Source organism: Oncorhynchus mykiss, chromosome 25, assembly GCF_013265735.2.
Source record: "Oncorhynchus mykiss isolate Arlee chromosome 25, USDA_OmykA_1.1, whole genome shotgun sequence".
NCBI lineage: Eukaryota > Metazoa > Chordata > Actinopteri > Salmoniformes > Salmonidae > Oncorhynchus > Oncorhynchus mykiss.
Window position 1 is genome coordinate 26,462,877 of NC_048589.1, and position 22,809 is coordinate 26,485,685.

The following is a 22,809-nucleotide window of genomic DNA, read 5'->3' on the forward strand; positions in this document are numbered from 1 at the left end:
GGGACACAGGCCCGGTCATTATGAATTATTTTATAACAACATTGGTGCCACCAAATAATGGAAATAGTTAGTGTAGAACCCTGTAAAGAGCTGCCAAATGCAACTCGACCTGATGTCAGGTCATCACAGACCATTATTATGGCCTTTTTACACTTCACTAGTTTGACGAAACATACTAGTTCCAGGACACACATTTTTGAAGTGTAAAGCGACTGATCTAGATTAAAATATCTTTCATAAGCCACCTCCGTAGGTAATGAGACACATCTACGCTGTATATTACCATATCACCGCAGTTACCATAGACTTTCAGTCATTGCGCTGACGCTAGTTAGCAGTTGCGCCAACTCTAGTTAGCAACTTTGTTCAAACTGCATGCAGAAACATACAAATTCTGTCCACGAGTTCATCTGACTGGGGAATTAGATAAACAACTTCATAGCCAACATCCTGAAGTATCCCTTTAATAACAGTACAGAGCATTTTTGTTGTTAGCAAATTAAAAATTAAAGGCACATTTGAATCGTTGCATTAATCAAGTGTGCAACATTATTGGCAATATGGTTTAGATGAGCTCCTGTATAGTTCGATAGCGATCCTTTTTTTCTTTGTCTTTACACTACTATGGTAGTTAGTGTTTGCTGAAGCTATACACACGAAACAGAAATGTGGCTTTGGCCACACCACATCCAAGGATAATGTAAGGATAGTGAAAAACGGATGTTGAAGAAAGTCAGATCTTACTACACATATTTTACTGATGTAAAGAATGCATTAGTTCACATCTCTCCTGTTTGTGTTTCAAGTCCTATTGTTTGTATGAATCCACCTTCCTAGGAAGGAAGGCTACTTTTGATTAGCAAGACCAGGAGCTTGTTACCACATTGTGTGCACAAGGGGTGTAATGCAGTAGGCCTCATCCCTCCTTCCTCCACTCCCACGGGGCCGGAATAGACTGTGCTTTCAAGGCTGCTTAAACCAACTTTTCTGTTTTGTTGGTTAATTTATTTTGGAGTAATTAACCTTGGTCATTGATCGTGGAAGGAACGTTGGTCAACTATTACCAGGGGTAGCTAGTATTTGTATGTAGGCCTACCTAAGTTTAATGCTCGATGGCTCAAATGGATGAATCGATAACTAATAACCTTGGCATCAAGGTTTTGCAAGGGTGTGGATGCAGAGCAAAGGGCACCTGTTTGAGTTGTTATTGCAGGGAGGAGACTTTACACTGGTATGAATGGAGAAAATGGAAAACGCTGTGACGGAAACCATTATCCTATTGGACGTTGCTTGAGATATCTCTTTTGTAGACGTTGAGTCATCAAATTATTTAACAGACCGAGCACAGTGTGTATTTATTGATGGTGTTAAATCAGGTTTTCTGGATATAACAAAGGGTGTCCCACAGGGACCGATTCTTGGTCTGGTTCTTTTCACTATTTACATGAACAATATTGGTTCTGTAAAAAATATTTGTAAATACTTTCACCTGTATGCAAACTGTGGTGTATGCTTTGATTTTTATTTTATTTAGGATCCCCATTAGCCGACACCAACGGAAAAGCTAGTCTTACTTGAGTCCTTTCCTTGACAGACTGACCAGCGAAATCTAGGTGAAAGTTTTTGATTTTCCCTTATTGATGTCACCTGTTGAATCCAATTCAATTCATGTAGAACCCTTGAGACAATTGAGAAATGGATTGTGTGTGCGTGCCATTCAGTGTCAATGGGCAAGACAAAATAATTAAGTGTCATTCAAGGGATAAAGTGCTGCTCTGTTCTCGTCCTTATTTGCAGCACTTGACAATATCACCGGGCAATAGTCAAGAGTCATAAAAATGAGAACCTGCAGGACTTGTTTGGTCGACTGTAGTGTTAAAAATGCTGAACATCTTTTTCATCACAGACAGACCTCTCCCCACCAACAATTACATCAATATGCCTTGACCGTGACAATTTACAGTTTAAGATGACATTTATCGTTTCCCCTCTTATCAGGAATGATGAAAAGCTATCTTTTTAAAGGCATATTGATGTTTTAGTTAAGAAATGAAGAATCAAAATAGGCTTCTCCTATAGGAACAGGTCTTGTCTTTCATAACCATAGTAGCAATTAAAAGGGAACAGTTTGGAGGTTATGGGAAAATGATTAGACTAAAGGTGAGGACACAACGGTTCACCTGACACGAGACTGAATCCAAGCATTACGCTGTTGATTGTATGTGCATTTTACATTTACTGTACTTTACGCCACCTTTTGTAGATGACTTAATCTGAAAGTACATTCAGTAACATGATGAGGAATATTATGGGTAGGTGCAACATCAGACAACAAAAATGACAAGGGTTGAGTCCAAAGTGTGCAGTTCATAAGTGCCCCCCCCCCTCCCCCCTGTTTGTGCTGTTCAGGAAGTAGAGCAAGCACACTTGTCATTGTTTTTCTTTGGAACACAGCCCTGCATCACCACCTTTATTACTGTTTACGCAATCCAAAAACGGTTATTCTGTTCAGGACAACCCAGGGTATAATGCCAAATCTTGTAACTGTACATCAAATGTAGTGATCATAAATGTTGAGACTACATTCACATACATGCATTTTATGTTATGGAAATTTGAGGTGTACATTTAGACTCCTGGGTGTTCGGCTTGCTTGTGTGATATCATAGATTGCAACCAGAGAATTTATTTTAATCCTCAACATCTCATCTTTCAAAATACATAGTCCTTGTAATTTACTGCATTTCTCAGCATCTTTTCAACCCTTATACAGCTATGATTGTCATAGCATGAATTGCCCTAGAGGGCCTTTTTACTGAATGTGTTTGTTTGATATGATTGTGTTCTGCTTTTCATGTTTTGTGGAATTGATGTGTGTATACAGTGCATTCGGAAAGTATTCAGACACCTTGACTTTTCCACATTTTGATAAGTTACAGCCTTATTCTAAAATGGATTCACTTGTTTTTTTCTCCATCAACCTACAGACAATAGCCAATAATGACAAAGCAGAAACTCCAAGCGTGCCTTTTACTGAGGAGGTGCTCCGGCTGGCCACTATCATCAAGGTCTGATTTGGTGGAGTGTTGAAGAGAGGGTTGTCCTTCTGGAAGGTTCTCCAATTTCCACAGAGGAACTCAGGAGCTCTTTTAGAGTAACTATCGGGTTCTTGGTCACCTCCCTGACCAAGGCCCTTCTCCCTGTTTTCACTTTGTCATTATGGAGTATTTTGTGTAGATTGAGGAACAAAATTAATTCACTATATTTTAGAATACGAATATGGCTGTAACGTTACAAAATGTGGAAAGGGGGAAGGGGTCTGAACACTTTCTGAATGCACTGTAGATATGTATAGTGTAAATGTTGTTTATTGATGTGTTCATACAGGGCTCACCTGTGAAAGAGACCATGACTCCCAGCTTAAATAAAAGTTCAATATAAAATCAAGTGTAATTTGGCATTGTATCTCTCATCCATGGTTCACTGACTACTACAATTGATTACAATAAACAGAAGGGAGTATATACCCATTGTCAAGCAAATCCAGTGGCACTGGCCGTGTCATCAATAGGTTAATAAACTAACCCCTGTGAGGGTGCAACATGCCACAGCAAAATACGTTTTGCGGTCGCTCGCTCGCTTTCTCTCCTCTCTTGCTTTCTCTCAGCCTTAAATATGTTACTGGTAGGATCTGTAAAGTGCTGCCCTTTGTCGTTTCCGGTGGCCCAGGGGAATGTTCTTATCTAATCAGACAGCCATCAGACTGCAGGGAGAAGGAAGAGGGCTGGATACATTCACTGTAGTAACCTAACCGTGACATCCTCAGCTACCTGCCTCACCTGATGTAGGGGAAAGGTGAGGGCACAGCACTGAGGAGTCTGTAGCCTGGCCATGTAGCCACGTGGTCACAAAAACTAAAGCAGAAAGCACCGGTGACTGTCAATAAAGAAGTGGTCAGATGACGCATATGCTAAGCTACAGGACTGTTCTGTTAGCACAGACTGGAATATGTTCTGGAATTCCTCCGATAGCATTGAGGAGTATAGCACGTCAGTCACTGGCTTCATCAATACGTGCATCGATGACTTCGTCCCTACAGAGACTGTACTTACCACAACCAGAAGCCATGGATTACAGGCAACATCCTCACTGAGCTAAATTTGACCTTTTATTTAACTAGGCAAGTCAGTTAAGAAAATTCTTATTTAAAATGACGGCCTACACCGGCTAAACCCAGACGATGCTGGACCAATTGTGCGCCACCCTATGGGACTTCCAATCACCGCCGGTTGTGATACAGCCTGGATAGAGCATAGAGCTACAGGGTAGAGCTGCCGCTTTCAAGGAGCAGGACTCTAACCCATAAGCTTATAAGAAATCCCGCTATACCCTCTGTCGAAACATCAAACCGGCAAATCTTCAATACAGGAATAAGATTGAATCGTACTACACCGGATCTGACGCTCATAAGATGTGGCACGGCTTGCAAACTACTATAGATTACAAAGGGAAGCAGTGAACCGAGCCTACTAGGCAAGCTAAATTTCTTCTATGCTCGCTTCGAGGCAAGCAACCCTGAAGCATGCATGAGAGCATCAGCTGTTCCGGGCAACTGTGTGATCACGCCAATGTGAGTAAGACCTTTAAACAGTCCAACATTCACAAGGCCGCAGGGCCAGATGGATTACCAGGATGTGTACTCCGAGCATGCGCTTACCAACTGGCAAGTGTCTTCACTGACATTTTCAACCTCTCCCTGTCTGAGTCTGTAATACCAACATGTTTCAAGTATTCCACCATAGTCCCTGTGCCCAGAAACACTAAGGTTACCTGCCTAAATGACTACCGACCTGTAGCACTCACGTCTGTAGCCATGAAGTGCTTTAAAAGGCTGGTCATGGCTCACCTCACACAAATATCCCAGAAACCCTAGACCCACTCAAATTTGCATACCACCCAAACAGATCCACAGATGATGCAATCTCTATTGCACTCCACACTTCCCTTTCCCACCTGGACTAAAGGAACACTTATGTCAGAATGCTAGTCATTGACTACAGCTCAGAGTTCAACACAATAGTGCCCTCAAAACTCATCACTAAGCTAAGAACCCAGGGACTAAACACCTCCCTCTGCAACTGGATCCTGGACTTCCTGATGGGCCGCGCCCAGGTGGTAAGTGTAGGTAGCAACACCTCTTCCATGATCCTCAACAGGGGGGACCCTCAGGGGTGCGTACTCAGTCCCCTTCTGTACTCCCTGTTCAATCATGACTGTGTGGCCAGGGACGACTCCAACACCATCATTAAGTTTACCGATGATGCAACAGTGGAGATGATTGTGGACTACAGGAAAACCGAGAACGCCCCCATTCTCATCGACGGGGCTGTAGTGGAGCAGGTTGAGAGCTTCAAGTTCCTTGGTTTCCACATCACCAACAAACTATCATGGTCCATACACACCAACACACTCGTGAATAGGGCATGGCAAAGCCTAGAGGGTAGTGCGTACGGCCCAGTACATTACTGGGGTCAAGCGTCCTGCCATCCAGGACCTCTATACCAGGCGGTGTCAGAGGAAGACTTAAAAAATTGTCCAGCCACCCTAGTTATTAACTGTTCTCTCTGCTACTGCATGGCAAGCAATACCGGAGCACCAAGTTATGTCCAAAGACTTCTATTCAGCTTCTACCCCCAAACCATACGATTCCTGAACAGCTAATCAAATGGCTACCCAGACTATTTGCTTTGTGTGTTCCCCCCCCCCCCCCTTTACGCTGCTGCTACTCATTTTTATTATTATTATTATTATTTTTTTATCTATGCATGGTCTCTAACTCTAACAACAAGTACACATTACTTCGACTAACCGGTGCTCCCACACATTGACTCTGTGCCGGTACCCCCGGTGTGTATATAGCCTCGCTATTGTTATTGTACTGCTACACTCTTTGTTATTTTTTTTTTTATTTTTTTTTTTTACCCCCCTTTCCTCCCCAATTTCGTGGTGTCCAATTGTTGTAGTAGCTACTATCTTGTCTCATCGCTACAACTCCCGTACGGGCTCGGGAGAGACGAAGGTTGAAAGTCATGCGTCCTCCGATACACAACCCAACCAAGCCGCACCGCTTCTTAACACCGCGCATCCAACCCAGAAGCCAGCCGCACCAATGTGATAGACTACATCCAATTTGCTGAGTAGTGTTGGAGGCTATTTTGTAAATTACATTGCTGAAGTAAAGGATCGGTAGGATAATAGTATGTTTGGCAGCATGCGTGAAGGAGGCTTTGTTGCGAAATATGAAGCTGGTTCTAGATGTAATTTTGGATTGGAGATGCTTAATGTGAGTCTGGAAGGAGAGTTTACAGTCTAACCAGACTCCTATGTATTTGTAGTTGTCCACATTCTAAGTCAGATCCGTCCAGAGTAGTGATGGTAGTCGGGCGGGAGGGTGCGGGCAGCAATCGGTAGAAGAGCATGCACTTAGTTTTACTTGCTTCTGGAGGCCACGGAAGGAGAGTTGTATAGCATTGAAGCTTGTTTGGAGGTTTGTTACCACAGTGTTTAAAGCAGGGCCAGAAGTATACAGAATGGTGTCGTCTGCATAGAGGTGGATCAGAGAATCACCAGCAGCAAGAGCGCCGTCTTTGATATATATACAGAGAAAGGAGTCGGCCCAAGAATTTAAACCTGTGGCACCCCCATAGAGTCTGCCAGACGTCTGAACACCAGGCCCTCCGATTTGACACACTGAACTCTATCAGAGAAGTAGTTTGTGAACCAGGCAAGGCAGACATTTGAGAAGCCAAGGCTATTGAGTCTGCCGATGAGAATGTGGTGATTGACAGAGTCGAAAGCCTTGGCCATGTCGATGAAGATGGCTGCACAGTGCGGTCTTTTATCTATGGCGGTTATGATAAAAACTTGAGCATGGCTGAGGTGTACACATCACCAGCTCGGAAACCAGATTGCATAGTGGAGAAGGTACGGTACGGTGGGATTCGAAATGTTCGGTGATCTGTTTAACTTGGCTTTTGAAGATTTTAGAATGGCAGGGCAGGATGAATTTAGGTGTATAACAGTTTAGGTCTAGAGTGTCTCCCCCTTTGTAGAGGGTGATGACCGCGGCAGCTTTCTAATCTTTGGGGATCTCAGACGATTCGAGAGGTTGAACAGGCTAGTAATAGGCGTTTCAACAATTTCGGCAGATAATTTTAGAAAGGGAGTCCAGATTGTCTAGTCCTGCTGATTTGTAGGGATCCAGATTTTTTTGGGCTCTTTCAGGACATCAACTGTCTAGATTTGGGTGAAGGAGAAGCTGGGGGGCTTGGGCAAGTTGCTACAGTGGGTGCTGAGATGTTGGCCTGGGTAGGGGTAGCCAGGTGGAAAGGATGACCAGCTGTAGAAAAATGCTTATTGAAATGATCAATTGTCGTAGATTTATCGCTGGTGACATTGTTTCCTATCCTCAGCGCAGTGGGCAGCTGGGAGGAGCTGCTCTTGTTCTCCATGGAATTTAATGACCCAAAACATTTTGGAATTAATGCTACAGAATACCAATTTCTGTTTGAAAAAGCAAGCCTTAGGAAAGCTAACTGACTGAGTATATTGGTTCCCGACTTCCCTGAAAAGTTGCATATCGTGGGGGCTATTCGATGCTAATGCAGAACGCCACAGGATGTTTTTGTGCTGGTCAAAGGCAGTCAAGTCTGGGGTGAAGCAAGGGTTATACCTGTTCTTAGTTCTACATTTTTTTAAATGGGCATGCTTATTTAAGATGGAGAGGAAAGCACTTTTGAAAAGCAACCAGGCATCCTCTACTGACAGGTTGAGGTCCTTCCAGGATACCCTGGCCAGGTCTATTTAGAAAGACCTGCTCACTGAAGTGTTTTATGGAGCGTTTGACAGTGATGAGGGGTGGTCGTTTGACCGTGGACCCATTACACAATGATCGTTGAGATTCTGGTTGACGACGACAAAGGTGTATTTAGATAGCAAGTTGGTCAGGATGATATCTAAGAGGGTGCCCATGGTTAAGGATTTAGGGTTGTACCTGGTTGGTTCCTAGATAATTTGTGTGAGATTGAGGGCATCTATCTTAGATTGTAGGGCGGCCGGGGTGTTAAGCGTGTCCCAGTTTAGGTCACCTAACAGTACGAGTTCTGAAGATCGATGGGGGGCAATCAGTTCACTTATGGTGTCCAGGACACAGCTGGGGGCTGAAGGTGGTCTATAACTTGCGGCAACGGTGAGAGGCTTGTTTCTGGAATGGTGAATTTTTATAAGTGGAAGCTCAAATTTTTGGGCTCAGACCTGGATAGTATGACAGAACTCTATATAACTCTGCAGGCTATATCTGCAGTAGATTGCAACTCTGCCCCCTTTGGCAGTTCTTTCTTGTCGGAAAATTTTATAGTTAGGGATGGAAATTTCAGGGTTTTTGGTGGCCTTCCTAAGCCAGGATTCAGACACGGCTTGGACATCTGGGTTGGCAGAGTGTGCTAAAGCAGTGAATGAAACAAACTTAGGGAGGAGGAGTCTAATGTTAACATGCATGAAGCCAAGGCTTTTACGGTTACAGAAGTCAACAAATGAGAGCGCCTGGAGAATGGAAGTGGATCTAGGCCCTGCAGGGCCTGTGTTAACCTCTACATCACCAATGGAACAGAAGAGGATTAGGTTAAGGGTACGGCTAAAGGCTATAAGAAGTGGTCGTCTAGTGCGTTCGTAACAGAGAGTAAAAGGAACAGGTTTCCAGGCGCGGAAGAATAGATTCAAGGCATAATGTACAGGCAAGGTCATGGTAGGATGTGAATACAGTGGAGGTAAACCTAGGCATTGAGTGACAATGAGAGTTTTTGTCTCTAGAGGCAACATTTAAGCCAGGTGCCGTCACTGCATGTGTGGGAGGCATATTGAGCAGGGCTGGAGTCTCTACAGTGAATTAAGACAATCACTAACCAAAACAGCAATGGACAAGGCAAAATGACATTAGGGAGAGGCATGCGTAGCCGAGTGATCATAGGGTCCAGTGAGTAGCTAGACGACCTGGAGACACAGCCATTCAGACAGCTAGCGTGCCGGTGCTAGCAGTCAGGCTTTAGGGGGATGTCGCGACGGATGAGTTTGTTCAAACCCCCTCGGACGGTTACGTCTGCTGAGCAGTCACGATGGATCGCCGGGGCTCCCTGTTGGCAATTAAAGGGCCCAGGCCAATTGACAAAATAGGTAGCCCAAGAAATTGGCTGATGGACCTCTTCAGCTTGCCGGGAGATGGGCCTAGCACAATGCTAGCTCCAGGCTAACTGGTGCTTGCTGCAACGGTATTCAACAATAATCAAAAATGTATTGAATTTTAGTAGGACCTCAACTAAATGTGTTTAACTTATTTAAAAAAATATGTTAATTTGCCCAAGATTATCATAACATGCTGCCCCAACCACCCCCATTGCGATCGTTGCAAATATATATACACGCATATTATTCAATAATTTCATCCAAACTGCTCGTGCTCGAAAACGGCGTCTGCGTAGCCAGACGCTAAAATAGAACTTGATTCTATTTTTGATGCTCGATTCACTGAAAGTCCCGCCTCTCTGGTCTTTTCATTCGTTTTTAGGAGCATACTAACCCATGTGGGTGATTGAAAGATGGACGAGGTCCACACTCCAATCCAGTTGGTGGCGGTACCTTAAAGTTGGTTGCCAGCCTCTTTATAAAATCCATAGAAGAAGAATAAACGAGGAGAGATTAATAATAAAAATCTAACTAGGTTTCCCTTATCTGTGGATTAATTGTCGGCATAGAGAACTCATGATTTTGTGTGACTCAAAATGGGTCATAATTCTACAAAGATCCAGGGGGAAAAAGGACCATATGTATCTCAGGTAAAATGACAACACAATGTTTATCTCTCAGGACAAATTGGATAGCAACAACAAGTTAGCTAAATGTCCATGAATTTTTCAAGTGCTTTCGACCTGTCGCCAAATTTATATACATTAAACAATTTCAAAGATTTTACTGAGTTATATGAACTATAAGGGAATCAGTCAATTTAAGTAAATTCATTAGGCCCTAATCCATGAATTTCACGACTGGGAATACAGATATGCATCTGTTGGTCACCGATACCTTTCAAAAAAAATCACCATAATAAAAAATAGAGTTGTGGATCAGCAAACCAGTCAGTATCTCTGGTGTGACCACCATTTGCCTCATGCAGCGCGACGTACTGTCTACCATCTGACAGTTTGTTCAGAAATTCTTAGGTTGTGCAAACCCAGAGTTTCAGCTGCTGTCCTGATGACTGGTCTGCGACGATTCCACAGTTGAAGAAGCCTGATGTGGAGGTCCTGGGCTGGTGTGGTTACAAATGGTTTGCGGTTGTGAGGCTGGTTGGACATACATTACTTGTCAAAAGTTTTAAACCCTTGAATGAGTAGGTGTTTTTCTTTTTTTTTTACTGCTTTCTACATTGTAGAATAATAATGAAGACATCAAAACTATGAAATAACACATATGGAATTATGAAGTAACCAAAAAAGTGTTAAACAAATCTAAATATATTTTATATTTGAGATTCTTCAAAAAGCCACCCTTTGCCTTGGTGACAGCTTTGCACACTCTTGGCATTCTCTCAACCAGCTTCATGAGGTAGTCACCTGGAATGCATTTCAGTTAACATGTGTGCCTTGTTAAAAGTTAATTAGTGGAATTTCTTTCCTTCTTAATGCGTTTGAGCCAATCAGTTGTGTTGTGACAAGGTAGGGGTGGTATACAGAACATAGCCCTATTTGGTAAAAGATCAAGTTCATATTATGGCAAGAACAGCCCAAATAAGCAAAGTTAAACAACAGTCCATAATTTCTTTAGGACATGAAGGTCAGTCAATCCGGAACATTTTCAAGAACTTTTCTTCAAGTGCAGTCGCAAAAACCAAGTGCTATGATGAAACTGGCTCTCATGAGGACCGCCACAGGAAAGAAAGACCCAGAGGTTACCTCTGCTGCAGAGGATAAGTTCATTAGAGTCAATGGCACCTCTGAAATTGCAGCCCAAATAAATGCTTCACGTTCAAGTAACAGACACATCTCAACATCAACTGTTCAGAGGAGACTGCCTGAATCAGGCCTTAATGGTCGAATTGCTGCAAAGAAACCACTACTAAAGGACACCAATAAGAAGAAGAGACTTGCTTGGGCCAAGAAACATGAGCAATGGACATTAGACCTGTTTAAATCTGTCATGTTTGGTCTGGAGTCCAAATTTGAGATTTTTGGTTCCAACCGCTGTCTCTTTGTGAGACGCGGTGTGGCTGAACAGATGATCTCCATGTGTATATCCCACCGTAAAGTATGGAGGTGTGATGGTGTGGGGGTGCTTTGCTGGTGATACTGATTTATTTAGATTTCAAGGCACACTTAACCAGCATGGCTACCACAGCATTCTGCAGCGAAACTCCATTCCATCTGGTTTGCGCTTAGTCCCACTATCATTTATTTTTCAACAGGACAATGACCCAAAACACCTCCAGGCTGTGTAAGGGCTATTTGACCAAGAAAGAGAGTGATGGACTGCTGCATCAGATTACCATGCCTCCACAATCCCTCAACCAATTTGAGATGGTTTGGGATGAGTTGGACCGCAGAGTGAAGGAAAGTCAGCCACCAAGTGCTCAGCATATGTGGGAACTCCTTCAAGACTGTTGGAAAAGCATTTCAGGTGAAGCTGGCTGAGAGAATGCCAAGCGTGTTGAAAGCTGTTATTAAGGCAAAGGGTTGCTACTTTGAAGAGTCTTTCTTTTCTGTGGCGGTACTCATGAGAGCCAGTTTTATCACAGCGCATGTCGATTGCACTTCTGCACTTCATAGTTTTGATGTCTTCACTATTATTCTACAATTTAGAAAATAGTAAAAAATTAAGAAAAACCTTTGAATGATTAGGTGTTCTAAATCCTTTGAACAGTAGTGTACTTAAAAATTCTCTAAAATGTTTTTGGAGGCTGCTTATGGTAGAAAAATTAACATTCAATTATCTGGCAACCGCTCTGCTGGACATTCCTGCAGTCAGCATGCCAATTGAATGCTCCCTCAACTTGAGAAATCTGTGGCGTTGTGTGACAAAATAGCACATTTTAGAATGGTCTTTTGTTCCCAGCACAAGGTGAACCTGTGTAATGATCATGTGGTTTAATCAGCTTCTTGATATGCCACACCTGTCAGGTGGATGGATTATCTTGGCAAAGGAGAAATGCTCACTGACTTGGATGTAAGCTTTTTGTGCTTGTGCAACATTTCTGGGCTCTTGTATTTCAGCTCATGAAACCAAAACGTTACATGTTGCGTTTTATATTTTTGTTCAGTGTATTTGGTTCACAGTTGTTTTTGGTATTTTAACCTGCGTTTCATGAACACGTCTAGTGGGGTTAGACATAATCCACATGCGAGCTTGGATGCATGCTCTGAGTCGGTTTGGTCATGATGACCAAACCATGTGATTTTGAGAGTTAAGCTGAACTAGAAACCTGGAAAAACTAACAGAGGAAATGGAATTTGGGGGAAAAGCGGAATCGGGCCAAAAATAGTACTTAATTTATAGGGCCCTACATCGGTCAGTGACATCTCATGAGGTCCAATTGGGATATGGAGGTAGTAAACAATTGTTCTAGGTTTTTTGGGATGTGTTGGGTTCTCAGGCCCTCCTGCCACTTGTATTTTATTACCTGTCATTTCTAATGACTGTTTCTCTTACATCCCCAATTATCTTTCTGTTAACCTCTCTCTCTTTCTCTCTCACTCTTACTGACATTTGTGAGTCACATTACGGTTGGTTATGGTGTGTGTTGTGAATTTACTTTCATTAATCTGATGACTGTTATTTATCTAATCAACTAACTGTTTAATTGTTATCCAATTTTAAATGAATCATGTAACAATTAACTCATTAGGAATTGATGCACCATGAGAGCGGTTCTTTAAAGAGTTACCATCTCCTGAATTCAACTCTAAAGGTCTCTCTCTACCTTTTGTTGAAATTTCAGAGTTTGAACCACTTTGGACGTGAGCTGGTCTGATATGTTAATTATTAACCCATTGTTTTATACAGTTCGTTCAAAAGAGGCAGTTAATGAGGCTGACATGCTCTCTGATCTCAGGGGCGGTACAAAGTTATAGAAATAATTTCCTCTTATAGTTTCTAAAATCACGTCCCTCTCTTTAACAAAATGACTTTCATGCACAACGCATCAGATGGATACTTCACACATTGTGTATACCTTTCAAGTTAGTTTCCTTTTAAAACATTTTTATGACATCACAAAGTAACAACCACACCGAGGTAACCTCTGCCCATTCCCCACGTTTTATGTTAGAAATATTGTTCCGGTATTTGCTTTAGAACATATTAGGGTTTCGGCGGGATATGTCTGTGAAACAAAGGCACATTCTTGTGTGAATTTGCAGAGGGAAATGGCTGAAAGTTCTTGACCTTGATTTACAACAGGGTGTGAGCTGTCAACCCCCACCAGTTCCCTCCTTCCCCCACTGCAGTTGAGACAGATCTGGCTGAAGTTATTTATTGAGAAGCTGATCTGACACATTTGGATCCTTACAGGACAGCCATAACATATCCTTTCGTGACAAGTCATGCATGTGTTCAAGCAGTGGCCGTGTTGCGGTCATTATGCCTAACCATTTTTTGTCTGTGCAATGGCAGCCCTGTACCCGTGAGGCGACATGGTTGTGTTGTCATAGTATGTGTTCTCTCTATATGCAGAGGTAGTTGATGCCATGGTCTTGTTACAGTCCCACCCTAATCATGTCTTTCCCTTTCTCTCTCTTTCTGTTCAGTGACAGTTATGCGCGTGTGAGAGCAGTGGTCATGACTCGGGATGACTCCAGTGGTGGGTGGCTGCCTCTGGGAGCTGGGGGCCTCAGCTGCGTCACCGTCTACAAAGTCAGCCGGACACCGGACAGTGACAGCAGCACCACAGCAGACTTCCTCATCAAGGGGGAGCGGCTCAAAGACAAATCGGTAAGGGTTCACCTCGCTTTCCACGCACACACACACACACACACACACTGAGTGCAATTCTCCTTATTAAGCTAAAAAAATAACTGTCAGAACTGTTAAAATAGGCCTGCATTCATTTTAGGATTTATTTACGTTTTTGTTGACATTATTTTAATGTAGATAAACTTTACCTAATAATGGGAGCATTTTACTAATGATTATAAGCCATTGTTTTGCTAACTTAGTCTGTCTATTAAACGTTAAACGTCTCTTTCCAACTGATAATGTGCAGGGGTGAAGAGCACTATAGGCTATAAGTATTCAGACCCATTTTGTTACATTACAACCGTACCAATCTATACATAATACCCCATAATGACAAAGCAAACATGTTTTTTGAAATTTTTGCAACATGTATTAAAAATAAAAACTGAAATATCACATTTCTTACCCATTACTACTTCACAGGAGAGCCGTTTGAACGTAAACTTATTTTTAATCAAATTTTTTATGTTTTTTTTGGCAGAAATGCTTTCTCGAACATGTGAACTTTAATGTGCCTCATTAACAAACTTGTATGCCTTCTATAAATACGAATAAAATGGTTAAATTACGAGTCTAGTTGGTTTAGCCGCAGAAAAGACGACAACCATCACTCAAGCCGGGATTCGGTGAGAATGAGTGGGCTGGACATGCCGAGAGATGAGTTTGGAATGGTCTGCCATATAGCATGCTTCTGTCTATTTGAGTTGTTCAGTATGTCTAGGTAATCCTGTCTAACGCAGATTTAAAAATATATATATATTGTGTAGTAAAGCTGCATAAGTGTTGCTCCACTTCCTGGAGGACTCTTTATTTATTTAAATCCGTGGAATTTGAGTGATAGCTAAGGAGATGGAGAAAACACCTGTTTCCGGATTACATCTTCAAACTAAGGGCAGCCATGGCATCCCGACAGGAGACGCGTCTATCCATGAATGATGTATATGGACGGGTAAGATAGTCTAGCCAGCTACATTTTTCAGATATTGCACGTTTCTAATTTTGACAAAGTGGTTTCATTTCAAGTTAAAGTATACTGTTAGCTAGCTAGCATACGCTGGCTGGCTGGCTAGCTAACGTTACGTGTATGATCTTATTATTTGTATCTAAGAGCAATTTGCTTGGCTAGCTATAGTCTGTTAGCTAGCTAACATTGAACCTGGTTGGTTAGCTACCTGCAGATTCATGCAGGTTAGTAACGTCATGAGTTGGGATTATTGTTCATTGTTTACCTAGCTAGCTGACGGTGACTAACCGCATTCCATACAAATTTGCGCATCCGCAGCATTCAAACGAGGCTACAATGAAACCTAATGGGACTGTAGCTACTGTGTTGGCATCAAAATCCGGGGTGTGAACTAAGTTTCGATTCAGTGTTGACAAAACTGACCCCTCTGACGCACGGTACGTTGTGACGCATTTGTATCTCATTTTGTGCCGTACAGTCTCTTTCCACCAGGGGTAGCCCTTCTGTTGCAGATTAAAAACAAGAAAGGCTCAGGGTAAAGGGGTTACCTAGTCATTTGTACAACTGAATCCATTATTTTTTTGCATCATCTCTGCATGACTCTCAAAAGCTGCGACAGCTGCTGTTTACTTCTAAAAACTTTAGCGCTGCCCTAAAAACCTGATTCAAATTCGACGCAAACCTTCAAGTAGGTATGTAATGACACATTATATAAACTCTTTATGGTGTTTTATTTACATTTTAGATGTGATAAGTTGGACAGATCGGGTGAAGAAAGCTGTTTCCCCACACAACATATCTCCCCCGTTCACTAGCACACAATATGTTTCACTTCCCCATCCACCATTTTTTTAAATACCCGACTGAGCTCATTGCCTTCTTCAATCATGCAGAGACGGGCAGCATGAAAGTCTTGTCATTGATTTTGCTGGAAAGGGGAGAAATTGTACTTTACAATGTTATTCATATTACAGTTGACCTGGAAGTATTACGTTTTTTGGGTGCTAAAATAAGGTCAATTGTATGGAATAGCGCAATGTACAAAAGTGCGTTAGTTACCGTTACATGTCTTTAACAAAAGACTCCACTATGCAAGTAACCATTTTGGGTGCATTTTGTAAATCCAGTCTGACCATCTACTCAGATTTCAGAGCACTCTCATCTGAGTGTGCCAGAGCGCAGAATAAATGATGATGAATTTATGAACGCTCAACACCTGTTGAATATGGCCGGTGTCGTCGGCATAAAAGCGGAATTAAATTGTTGCCAGCAGCACAGTTACAGGCACGAACGCTCTGAATACCATGGAAATAGCCTAACCAGCTCTGCTAAGGCGAGTAAAATGGTCGGAGTGGGGTGTTCTCTCATTTGTAGCTAGCCAATGTTAGCACGTTAACTTGTGTGCTTGACTGCCGTTGTGAGGTCGGATCAACCCTATTCATCGGCCAGAGCGTCCAGTGTGCACTCTGAACGCTCTGAGTGCGAAGCGCTCTGAATTTACAGCCGGACAATCTGACAGCACCTTTAGTCACCAATGCTCTGGATAACATAACAGCCTAACCCGCTCTGCTAGGGCGAGTAATGTTCAGTGAGTTGTTAACTCATTTGTCTGGAAGTAGCTAGCAAGTTAGCTTTGGGTGCTTGACTGCTGTTGTTCATACAGAACACCCGGATCAATCCTTAAAGAGATGGGTGGGGCTGAAGCTTAAGAGGGTGTCAACGATGCTGAATAGGTGTAGACAAAGGACTCTCCAGCAGTAGTACCAAAACATTCAGAAGGCTAATTTCAAGTGAGTTTACAAGTTTATCAACTTTAAAAGCATAATTACTTTCAAATTGTTCCTCAACTGTAGTGTGTAATATATAATTTTGTAGCTTTTGAGGCTCTTTTGTGTAATGTGAAAAACACACTTTAAAATTTTGCTGCAGAAAACCGATTTAGAGCCGGTCGGTCACATTTCAGTATTCAGACCCTTTACTCAGTATTTTATTGAATCACCTTTGGCAGCGATTACAGCCTCGAGTTTTCTTGGGTGTGACGCTACAAGCTTGGCACACCTGTATCTGGGGAGTTTCTCCCATTCTTCTCTGCAGATCCTCTTAAGCTCAATCAGTTTGGATGGGTAGCGTCACTGCACAGCTATTTTCAGGTCTCTTCAGAGATGTTATATCGGCTTCAAGTCTGTGCTCTGGCTGGGCCACTCAAGGACATTCAGAGACTTGTCCCAAAGCCACTCTTACATTGTCTTGGCTGTGTGTTTAGGGTCGTTGTCCTGTTGGAAAGTGATCCTTTGCCCCAGTCTGAGGTCCTGAGCAGGTTTTCATCCAACATCTCGCTGTACTTTGCTCTGTTCATCTTTCCCTCGATCCTGATTTGTATCCCAGTCCCTGCCGCTGAAAAACATCCCCACAGCATGATGCAGCCACCATCATGCTTCACCGTAGGGATGGTGCCAGGTTTCTTCCAGATGTGACGCTTGGCATTCAGGCCAAAAGGTTCAATTTTGGTTTCACTAGACCAGAGAATCTTGTTTCTTATGGTCTGAGAGTCTTCAGGTGCCTTTTGGCAAACTCCAAGCAGGCTGCCGTGCCTTTTACTGAGAAGTGACTTCTGTCTGGCCACTATACCATAAAGGCCTGATTGGTGGAGTGCTACAGAGATAGTTGTCCTTCTGTAAGGTTTTCCCATCTCCACAGTGGATCTCTGGAGCTCTGTCAGAGTGACCATCGGGTTCTTGGTCACCTCCCTCGCCAAGACCCTTCTCCCTCGATTGCTCAGTTTGGCCGGGCAGAAGGCCACTGTGTTCTTGGGGACCCTCAATGCTGCAGACATTTTTTGCTACCTTTCCCCAGATCTGTGTCTCGTCACAGTCCTATCTCGGAGCTCTACGGAAAATTCCTTCAACCTCATGGCATGGTTTTTACTCTGACATGCACTGTCAACTATGGGACCTTATAAAGACAGGTGTATGCCTTTCCAAATCGTATCCATTCAATTGAATTTACCACTGGTGGAAACATCTCAAGGATGATCTTTGGAAGCAGGATGCATCTGAGGTTAGTTTTTGAGTCTCATATCAAAGGGTTTGAATACCTATGTAAATAAGGGTATTCTGTTTGTTTTTTTTGCTTAAGAAGGGAAAGTGTCTGAATACTTTCCGAATGCACTGTATATGTCCATTCAGGAAGTTTCTTAAAGTAGCCTGTCTGGACTCAATCTCTTTTTAATAATAATCAAATGCTCCTCTCATAATTTTGTCTTGTAAAAGGCCTGTTATCAGTAGCTTAGGCTACATAATTTATCTCAATACGGCATCCTCTCTTTGAAGAATTACCACAGCAGCAGGGTTTGTGACGTAATGTGACTATTTCGGGAAAAGTAAAAAACCCTTCGGACTTCGTTTTGAGTAGTTTTGTGCGAAACAGGAAAGAAAACCAGCTGCAGAGGATAAGTTCATTAGAGTTACCAGCCTCAGATGTTGCAGCCCAAATAAATGCTTAACAGAGTTCAAGTAACAGACACGTCTCAACATCAACTGTTCTGAGGAGACTGCGTGAATCAGGCCTTCGTGGTCGAATTACTGCAATGAAAACACTACTAAAGGTCACCAATAAGAAGATACTTTATTGAGCCAAGAAACACGAGCAGTGGACATTAGACCGGTGGAAATCTGTCCTTTTGGTCTGATGAGTCCAAATTTGAGATTTTTGGTTCCAATTGCCCTGTCATTGTGGGACGCAGAGTAGGTGAACGGATGATCTCTGCATGTGTGGTTCCCACCTTGAGGCATGGAGGAGGTGGTGTGGGGGGGATTTTCTGATGACACTGGGATTTATTTAGAATTCAAGGTATATTCAACCAGCATGGCTACCACAGCATTCTGCAGTGATACGACATCCAATCTGTTATGCGCTTAGTGGGACTATAATTTGTTTTTCAACAGGACAATGACCCAACACACCTCCAGGCTGTGTAAGGGCTATTTGACCAAGAACGAGAGTGATGGAGTGCTGCATCAGATGACCTGACCTCCCCAATCACCCGACCTCAACCCAATTGAGATGGTTTGGGATGAGTTGGATCACGGAGTGAAGGAAAAGCAGAAAACAAATGCTCAGCATTTGTGGGAACTCCTTCAAGGCTGCTGGACAAGCATTCCAGGTGAAGCTGGTTGAGATGATGACAGCTTTGCACACTCTTGGCATTAAGGCAAAGGGTGGCGGCTTTGAAGAGTCTTCCTTTCCTGTGGCAGTACTCATGAGAGCCAGTTTCATCACAGCGCTTGATGTTTTTTGCGATAGCACTTCTGTATACCACCGCTACCTTGTCACAACACAACTGATTGGCTCAAGCGCATTAAGAAGGAAAGAAATTCCACAAATGTACATTTTAATCAGGCACACCTGTTATTTGAAGTGCATTCCAGGTGACTACCTCATGAAGCTGGTTGAGAGACTGCCAAGCTGTCTTCAAGGCAAAGGGTGGCTATTTTGAAGAATGTCAAATATAAAATATATTTTGATTTGTTTATCACTTTCTTTGGTTACTACATGATTCCATATGTGTTATTTTATAGTTTTGTTGTCTTCACTATTATACTCAAATGTAGAAAATAGTAAAAATAATGAAAAACCCTTGAATGAGTTGGTGTCCAAACTTTTGACTGGTATTTCATGTGTTGCCACCCTAGAGTCATGCACTGCTCGTAAAGCAAATGTAGAACTTTTATTATTCAAAAACATCAAATACCGTTAATAATGTGGGAAATATGTCGCCCAGCCCATAACGCCCAGCCTAATGACATGTAGCCTAAGAATCGTATAAAACTTTACAAACCTCCCACTCAGGGAGTCACACAAACCTAAAGCACCTCACACTCACTCTGAGGGCCTCATACACACCACACACACTCATCTGTCACAATGGAGAGCAAGCATGTTCGCAATGTACTATGCACTAACTCAGCCTGTGACACATTCCACACAGAGGGGGTCGTGGGATGAGATCACCATCAACCTACGCCTTACACACACAGTCACACACACATACACTGTCACACAGGAAGTGGCTGTTTGGCTTACCTCCTCTGCGCAGGGAAGGTATCTGTAAATAGGAGCGGGCTGCGTGATTGTGTGGTGCATGCTGACATCATTGGAGAGAAGAGATGGGCAGACCGCTCAGGAGAGGGGAATATGGGATGAGGGATGTAGGAAGTCAAACTAAAAAGAGAGGAAAAAGGGAATGAAGGACAGAACTTATTGGTGCGCTGAGCTTCTAGTCATATTCCTATGCTCTCATCCTGAAACTGTGAAGCCCTTGCGTCTCTTTATTCATATTAAACAATTAGATTGATGACCATTTCCTTTGACAATAATTAATAGGTGACTCTTAAGTATCGTAGATAAGTGGCTCGTGCCTGCTAAGACACTTCGATTATAACTGTCTATTCTGAGCCTGGGCCACCGTGCTATATAGAGCATGATTCTGGTGATGTCACCCACCCCAGGGGCTTGTTAAAGCAGGAGGTCCAAACCACCATTTTACTAGAGAGACAATGGGAACAAGGGAAGGAGATGGAGAGGAGGAAAAAAAGATCGCCAGTCAAACTGTAAGAAATGGAGGGTGACAAAATAGAGACTGAAAAAGAGAAAGTGAGGGAGAGATTGAGAGAGATGAGGTGGTGACTGCAATGTTTGGGGGGGGGGGATCTGCCTATAAGCGCAATGATGCGGCACAGAGTGTACTGATGAGTCAGCTGGCTCCTGATATTGCCACCAATGGGACTTCTCGCTCTGTTCTCTCGCTCAGTCCTCTCTCTGTTTTTTTTCTCTCTCTGTCTCTGTCTCTGTCTCTGTCTGTCTCTGTGTGTGTGTGTGTGTTTACTTGCGCGCTCTGTTCTCAATTAAATTCAAAGGGCTTTATTGGCATTGGAAACATATGTTTACATTGCCAAAGCAAGTAAAATGGATAATGAACAAAAGTGAAATAAACAATATAAAATTAACCGTAAACATTACACTCAACGTCCCAAAAGAATATCCTCCCGGACGAGCTAAACTACTTCTATGCTCGCTTGGAGGCAAGTAACACTGAAACATGCATGAGAGCACCAGCTGTTCCGGAAGACTGTATGTTCACGCTCTCCGCAGCCGATGTGAGTAAGACCTTTAAACAGGTCAACATTCACAAGGCCGCAGGGCCAGACGGATTACCAGGACGTGTACTGCGAGCATGCACTTACTAACTGGCAAGTGTCTTCACTGACATTTTTAACCTCTCCCTGTCCGAGTCTGTAATAGCAACATGTTTCAAGCAGACCACCATAGTGCCTGTGCCCAAGAACACTAAGGTAACCTGCCTAACTGACTGCCGACCTGTAGCACTCACGTCTGTAGCCATGAAGTGCTTTGAAAGGCTGGTGTTGGCTCAAATCAACACCATCATCCCAGAAACCCTAGACCCACTCCAAATTGCATATTGCCCCAACAGATCCACAGAGGATGCAGTCTCTATTGCACTCCACACTGCCCTTTCCCACCTGGACAAAAGGAACACCTATGTGAGAATGCTATTCATTGACTATAGTTCAACACCATAGCGCCCTTAAAGCTCATCAATAAGCTAAAGACACGGGGACTAAGGACTAAGACCTCAGGATACCGAAAAGGTCCTCAGATCCTCAAAAGTTTCTACAGCTGCACCATCGAGAGCATCCTGGCTGGTTGCATCACTGCCTGGTATGGCAACTGCTCGGCCTCCGACCGCAAGGCACTGCAGAGGGTAGTGCGAACGGCCCAGTACATCACTGGGGCCAAGCTTCCGGCCATCCAGGACCTCTACACCAGGCGGTGTCAGAGGAAGGCCCTAAAAATTGTCAGACTCCAGCCACCCTGGTCAGACTGTTCTCTCTGCTACCACACAGCAAGCGGTACCGTAGCGCCAAGTCTAGGTCCAAGAGGCTTCTAAACAGCTTCAACCCCCAAGCCATAAGACTCTTGAACATCTAGTCAAATGCTACCCTGACTATTTGCATTGCCCCCCCTCCCTTCTCCACCTTCCCATCTCCACACCAATGCCACTCTCTGTCGTCATCTATGCATAGTCACTTTTTTTTTTTTTTGCATAGTCACCGGTGCCCCCGCCCATTGACTCTATACCGGCACCCCCCTGTATATATGTTTTTACTGCTGCTTGATACTTTTATCTCTTATTCTTATCTGTATTTTTTGAAACTCTACTGTTGGTTAGAGGCTCGTAAGTAAGAATTTACTGTTGTATTCAGCGCTTGTGACTAATACAATTTTATTTGATTTTGAATATTTTTATTTCATTTATTTCACCTTCATTTAACCAGGTAGGCCAGTTGAGAACATGTTCTTATTTACAACTGTGACCTGGCCAAGATAAAGCAAAGCAGTGTGACACAAACAACAACAGAGTTACACATGGGATAAACAAACGTACAGTCAATAACACAATAGAAAATTATATATACTTTGTGTGCAAATGTAGTAAGATTAGGGAGGTAAGGCAATAAATTGGCCATAGTGGCAAAATAATTACATTTAAACACTGGAGAAATAGATGTGCGGAAGATGAATGTGCAAGTAGAAATACTGGGGTGCAAAGGAGCAAGTAATAAATAACAATATGGGGATGAGGTAGTTGGGTGGGCAATTTACAGATGGGCTGTGTACAGGTACCATGATCGGTAAGTTGCTCTGACAGCTGATGCTTAAATTTAGTGAGGGAGATGAGTCTCCAACTTCAGTCATTGGCAGCAGAG

The 22,809-nt window shown here is 43.0% G+C and overlaps 1 protein-coding gene across 2 annotated transcripts in view; it reads left to right on the forward strand.

Annotated features, from left to right (window-relative positions):
• Positions 1-22,809, forward strand: part of LOC110505710 (sprouty-related, EVH1 domain-containing protein 1) — an 83,269-nt gene that overhangs the window by 25,762 nt on the left and 34,698 nt on the right. For both annotated transcript variants that reach the window (XM_021585101.2, XM_021585100.2), the window contains one exon: positions 13,851-14,034. In XM_021585101.2, the coding sequence (XP_021440776.1) occupies positions 13,851-14,034 (184 nt within the window). The remainder of the gene's footprint in view (positions 1-13,850; positions 14,035-22,809) is intronic.